Source organism: Hippoglossus hippoglossus, chromosome 6 (genome assembly GCF_009819705.1).
Source record: "Hippoglossus hippoglossus isolate fHipHip1 chromosome 6, fHipHip1.pri, whole genome shotgun sequence".
NCBI lineage: Eukaryota > Metazoa > Chordata > Actinopteri > Pleuronectiformes > Pleuronectidae > Hippoglossus > Hippoglossus hippoglossus.
The window spans coordinates 1,263,210-1,270,157 of NC_047156.1; the positions used below are offsets into that span (position 1 = coordinate 1,263,210).

The 6,948-nt window shown below is 49.5% G+C and overlaps 1 protein-coding gene across 1 annotated transcript; it reads left to right on the forward strand.

The window, feature by feature from the left end:
• The first annotated feature begins 2,124 nt into the window (after nt 1-2,124).
• On the forward strand, nt 2,125-4,651 carry slc10a3 (solute carrier family 10 member 3). Its single transcript, XM_034589294.1, has one exon. It carries the CDS (start codon nt 2,636-2,638, stop codon nt 4,040-4,042), a length of 1,407 nt encoding a protein of 468 aa, XP_034445185.1. The 5' UTR covers nt 2,125-2,635; the 3' UTR covers nt 4,043-4,651.
• Nucleotides 4,652-6,948: the final 2,297 nt, after the last annotated feature.

Here is a 6,948-nt window from a genome sequence, read left to right on the forward strand (position 1 = left end):
AAAGATAAGTCATGAGGTATATTTTCATACCGAGGATAAATAATTACACAGCTCAGGGCACGTGAGCCAGGCAGGAAATGTGCATAACTGACGTCCCCACAGCGACTGGCTGTCGCACCAGCAAATGTCAAAGAAGGAGCCGGTGCAATGGCCCCAGCAGGTTCTCTTAGCGTGCACTGAGGACTCCTCCCGCCTTTTCTTTTCACTGGTGGCTCTGACTTAGCCATGGTGACAGAAGGAGGGCGCACAACTCATGAAAACACAATAGCTGATGAATAAGCTTGTCCCAGGTCTGACTTCAACACAACGAGCAGTGACAGTTAATATCCAAGACACGACCGGCCCGGGTGGTGCTTTCACAGGAGGGTTCTGACCCAGTGACCTCCCTGACCCTCCACAGGAAACCTGGAGGTCGAGATGAAAACGGCTTTTTAATATTTCAGTGACTCACAGCAGCAGCTATAAAAAGGTGGCGGCTGACAGGAGGGAGTTCCCCTGCGATGCCACAGTCCCGAGCCGGGCCGCAGTGTCAGGTTTCCCTGCTCTGTCTGCTGCTTGTGTTTGACAAATAAGCAATAGCCGACTTGGCTGCAGAGCTGTAACTGGACACTGCTCAGTGGAGTGCGACTGTGTTGATTTTTAATCCACAAGCGTAATGGATCAGTCGCGAGTCACCACGGCGATCAATGGTCAGGAAGCAGCCGAGTGGGAAACAGAGAGCAGCAGTTAAATGGGTCCGTAGAAGACAAGGGGGAGGATGATGGGGTGACCGTGAGAGAAGAGCAGGAATAGAAAAGAATAGAATAATATACCAAACTTATCAGAAATATAAACAGTTGTGTAGTTTTATTTATTTATTTATTTTGGACCATGTCCCATCTGCTAACATGGTGGAGGCAGGGTTTATGACTTGCACTACAGCCAGGCACCAGGGGGAGATCAAAGGGATTCGGCTTCACTTGTGGGAGCTGTCATGTCGTTCGTATTTATTTACTGTCAAAGAAATCGGATTCTCAGTTGGTTTGTGGATCAAATCGTATCGTATCATGTGGCACCATATCTTATATATAGTTAAATAATCAGGTACATGTCCTGAGGTTTTGTGTGATGGATAATCCCTGGTACCCCCCCCCCCCCCCCCTTTAATAACGGTGTTTCCTCTCCCATGTGACCGCCCCTGCTGATTGGTTGAGCACAGTTACCCGCCCCATCTGGAGGATCCGTCAAGTCAGGAACATTTAACCAGAGAGAGGGAGAGGAAGTAGTAAGATTCTCCTTTACAAAATAAATGCATAGAGGCCTTCTGGAGATCCTGCCGATACGTGATGCATGACCCACGATAACAATAATATCATGATACAGCGATATTCGATATATTTTAAGACAATCATGTTTCATGATATCTGTCTCACTGAAGAGTAGAAAAAGACCCTAAATTTCCGGAAGTGCATCAAGTCTTATCTTAGTTCCTCTTTAGTCTTTAACAAACACACTGTAACTTGTCAATGTCCACATATGACATCATTCTAATGATAAACAACCACAAACTGTCCAAACTATGCAGAACTAAATAATTAAATATCACCGGCATATTGATAATCACATCTCATGGGTCAGGAAAGCCATATTTTTCCATATCCCCATTTGATCACACCTCTGATCACGATCCAGGAGGTGGATCCTGGATCTGCAACGATCAAGCACGAGGACTCTGGTGAAGAAGTGAAGTCGGTAACGTGTTAACGGGTCATTCGTGTGATGAAGATGAAGAGGAGGAAACAGAAGCTCCATGTGAAACTAGACCTGAACCACTTCACGTCACTCCTGCTGCTCCACTGCTTTGTGTTATTTAATGTTGGTTGTGTTGCGACTCGGAAATCATTTGGCCTCTGAACGGTTTTAAATGAACTAACAGATGATGTGAGGCCTGCAGCCACTTTCCTTTTTAATGTTATTTAATTATTTGCTTTGCAATGGACGTCTTGTGAAAGACAAGATTATATAAGATGATTCTTCTTTCTGCTCATTTTCATTCAAGATGTGAGATTGAAACTGTTTTGTTTGGTTGACGAGCGAAACAAACTGGTACATTTTATTTTGGTGCTGACAACCGGATGTCCGACTCTCACTCTCCGGGCCGCGGACGAACCGCAGCTGATCGACGATGCTCGCGGCTCCAGAGCTCCAGACTCGCGGCCACGCAGAGACACCGACACGCAGGACGAGCCGCGGATTCGGGTCCGTTCGCACGGGGGTCGTGACATCGAGTAGCCGGAGCGAGGCGAGGCCGTGAGAGGCCGCGAGAGACGCGTCGAGAGGCCGAGAGAGGCCGAGAGAGGGAGCTCTGCGCCGGGCGCCGCTGCAGCTGGGGAGCCCGGCTCGGCCCGGACAGGGCGGGGCGCGGGGATGTTTAGGTTCCGGTATAAAGGCAGCGACATAATGGGAACCAGACGAGCTGTGGAGCCGGCTGCTGCCGACGTTTCGTCCCGGAGACTACAATGAGAAGTTCGCCGTTGTGCTGTGAGCGGGCGGCGGTGTAACCGTCAGGGGGAGGCCGCTGAAGGAGCAGGAGGAGGCGGAGGGAGAAGCGTGTCTCTGCGGCGTCTCTCCACCGCCACCCCCGCCCGTTACTAACATGAGGACGCTATTTACGCTCTGGTGTCTCCTCGTCACCGGGGGAGCGGACCGGGCGCGGGCCACCGGGAACCTGACCGTGGACAGCGGCAACCGCACCGACCTGAGCCCCGGCGGAGGCTACATCAGCATCGGGGACGGGTCCTCGCAGGAGTTCGAGTTTCCTGAAAACACCAACGGCGTGATCGTGATCTCCAGCCTGTACGGGAGCACCGCGGCCGGCAGGAAGGGCCGCAGGAGCCGGAAGCAGACGCTGACGGTCCGCTCCATGGACCCGGAGGTCCTCGGCATCCTCAACGTCACCGACAGCGGCCACGCGGGTCCCGCTACGAGCTACATCATCAGCATCCGCTCCGGGGTCCCGGGCACGGCCCAGCTGCAGATCCAGCTGCTGGACCTGGACCAGGACTCGGTGCCGGTTCTGGTCGAGGAGAGGACGGATTACTCCATCAGAGTGGCGCCCGGTAACGACGACCCGGCCAGCCGACTCATCCAGTCCGGTGGCCTGTCCCATTTCTCCGAGAACCCGGTGCTGTTCGCCCTGCTGCCCCTCATCTTCGTCAACAAGTGTGCCTTCGGATGTAAGGTGGAGGTGGAGGTGCTGCGGAGTCTGCTGCGGAGCCCCGTGCCCCTGCTCCTCGGGGTGCTGGGGCAGTTCCTGGTGATGCCCCTGTACGCCTACTGTGTGTCCCGGCTGGCCTCACTGCCCCAGGCCCTGTCCCTGGGCCTGGTCATCACCTGCTCGGCCCCTGGCGGCGGGGGCGGATACCTGTACAGCCTGCTGCTGGGTGGGGACGTGACCCTGGCCATCTCCATGACCCTGGTGTCCACGGTGGTGGCAGCCGCAGCCATGCCGCTGTCATCAGCTCTGTATGGGCGGTTGCTGGGGGTCCACGCCGCCCTGCATGTGCCCTTCGTGAAGATCCTGGGCACCCTCCTGTTCATCGCCATCCCCATCTCGCTGGGCATGCTGGTCAAGCTGCGCCTGCCCGCCCTCACGCGCGTCCTGCTGGCGCTCATACGACCCTTCAGCTTTGTGCTCATCATAGGGGGCATCTTCATGGCCTACCAAATGGGGGCGTCCATCTTGGCCAACGTCAGGCCCCAGATCGTGGCAGTAGGGGTGACGGTGCCTATGCTGGGGCTGGTGGTCGGTGCGGTCATGGCCAAGGTGGCGGGCCTGGCCCCACCACAAAGGAAGACGGTCAGTATTGAAGTGGGCGTCCAGAACAGCCTGCTGGCCCTCGCCGTCATGCAGCTGTCCTTCCGCCGGGTGGAGGCCGACTTTGCGTCCCAGGCGCCCTTCATCGTGGCCCTCAGCAGCACCTCGGAGATGTTGCTCATGGTTCTGGGATACTTCGCCCATCGGAAGTTGTGTGGCTCTGCCGTCCCCAGGAGTGACGCTTGATTGTAGCTGCAGTTTTGGTTCGGAACTCTTTCCACGAATGAACCCTTTCCAACCTGTGGACATTTGGCGTCCCTTAGCTTTGGCGCGAAGACGCCCAACAATCACCAATCCAGTCGTCACTGTGGTTTTGCGCAGCAGTGAACAGACCTTTTGTGATTCTTTTGTCCTCGTTTTCATACTTTTCGTGAAAACCAAAGGCCTTTTACCCCCCGAGACCTTTTTGTGTTTATTTTACACGAAGTACTTTTTAAATCAGATTATACTGTGAGGTACTCAATGTAAATATTCCTACCAAGAGAAATACCTATAAAAGAAAAGATATTTTTCTACCAGATTACTTTTTGTAATCAAAAAAGGCAAAAAACAAACGGATTTGTATCATGTTTACAAGAGGTCCATGTGTCTTAGCCCGGGCAGGGGGCGGGATCGGGGGGGAAAGTGGAATCATGTATGAATCAAACAGGAACACAACGATGATGATGATGATGATGATTTGAAAGTTTATTTGTTTATTAATGATTGTGTTTCCTGGATTTCAAAATCCAAGTACTTGAATATGCGAGAAAGGAACTGAAGATAAAATGGAATAAAGAACCTTGTTGAAGCTGAGTTGAGTTTTTCAGTGTCGCTGCAGAATCGACTCTGTTCGATTTAGACCGACTGGGACCAGGCTGCGTTTCACTGGATCAACGACCTGCGGTTGTTTGCACTTTGCCATTGTCTCGTTCCACTTCTGCTCAGAGAGAACAGAACTGACGGTTATTCGTTGTTTTGCATGTTCAAAGATCAGTTTCACAATCTGTGTTGAAGTTTCTATGAAGGGCGTTTCGTCATATCAGATATCTCCGGATTATCGCTGCCGGTACCTGATCCCGTGTTTGTTCAGTCGACATGTTTGACTTCACAGTTTCCTGAGAGAAATCGCAGAACATTGTTTCTTTCTTTCTTTACCTTCGTGAGAAACCGAACTCCACGGAAACACAACACCTCACACATCCAGGAATTCTTTTCACTTTCTTCCATGTTATGTTGCTTTTTGACATTTTGGTGAAATTCTTAAACTATAAATTTACAACAGTCTTCTTATGAAACCACATTTAAATTCACTGTTCTGATCTGCACCAAGTCACACATCATATCAGTATCAGTCCTCTCTTCTGATTGTTTTCATCAAGATCCATGAATTATTCTGTCAGAAATGAAAAGGTTAAAAAAAGTTTACCTAAAAATATTGATAATTATCACATAGTTTTATTGTATTTTTTATTATTGTTTTTGAAGGTTCTGATTTTAAAATGGCTTTTAAGGTGGAAGCTGTTTTTCTGGAAGAGATCAAGCTCCACACGATCAACACTTCTTCAGTGGATTCAAACCTTTGTTTCAAAGTGTTGAGTAACGTCTCTTTTGAAATGTACTTTTTATCTGTTAAGACAAACTTCCTTCAGTTGGTTTGAGTTTCGTTTACAGAGGAACTGCTGCCGACACTAAAGGAGAAGTCCGCCTGGAACCTGACCTCAGTTCAGTAACTTATTCTGAGGACAAGGTCCAGGTTTTATCAGTTTCCTCCTGTTGAAGGAAGTAAACAGGTCAACAAGCCGAGCTGACGACACCAGACTCACGGTGTGGTTCACAGTCGTCAACTGGAACAACAAACACTCATCAATCGTCCACCAACGCCCAACAGCCTCTTTATTTCCTTTGTAGAGGTAATGACACACTGTAAACAGGCATTTAAAAGTTCTGCATTCAAAACCTAAAAGTACGTCATGTATCCGCAGCTACACTAAACGTTGGAGAATTGTTACAGATCACAACATTTGAAAGTGACCGAGCTCACGTTATTACCTCTGCTAAGGAGGTTATGTTTGAGTTGTTGGTTTGTTAGAAAGCCGGATTACGCAAAAACTACCGAACCTTCTCGTAACTCGGTGGAGGGAAGGGGTTTCTTTAACATCGTGAGATAAGCTGCTTTTCCACATCAGAAATTAGAGTCCAGTCCCCTTATGAAACCACATTCACAAGATCCAGATTTGATTTGGATCTGCACCAGACAGCACACACCCACAATTATCACTCCCCTAAATACGCCCGAATGTTAGATCCATGAATTATTCTCTGAGTAATTATGTTAAAGAAAGGGAGAAAAGTGACTGGATCCATCCTCTGATCTGGATCCGCACCAAATTGAACGGTTTCTTTCTTCTTCCCACCCCTCCACATCATTTCCTGGAATTCAGTTGAGTGTTTTTTTTGCGTAATCCTGCTAACAAACAACCTCCTAGTTGGAGATAATCAACACAGCAACCTCCACAGCTCCTGCAGTGAGAGATCTGTTCCTGCAGCAGACGTTTTAATGTTCCTTCATTTACACGAGGTTCGACTGAGCGCTCAGGAATGTAGCACAGCTGTAAAGCCTCCGGGCCGAGGGCGGTTTGCTCTCAGTCAGTCCCTGCTGCGTTTCCACTGGTGTGGCTGCCGCACACAGGGGGGGGGGAAGTCCACGTCTTTGTACTTCACACCAGCACAGACGATGATTTTTCAAAAGAGCGACAGGATCTATGAGTCATGACCTCCCACGTTAAAACTGTTTCTTTCAATTTTTAGCTTTTCATTAGCAGCACCGACTGTATCTCTCATGTGACAGCTTGTCTTCGGGGTCAGATTAAGTCAATCCACCTCGACTGGTACATTTATCTTGGTGCATTCTGTGGGAATATGTCAACTTCTCCACTTTATACACTTGATGAACTATCCAGTCCTCATTCAGGTCACAGCTTGTTGCAGCCTGCAGCTTCGTCATAAGGCCTCTGTCTTCTGAGGAGAGCTTCTGTGGGATATTGCATCAGTATAGAACATTTAACGTAAAAAAGTGATGATACTTCTGAATTTCTCCTCTAAAGTCTGAA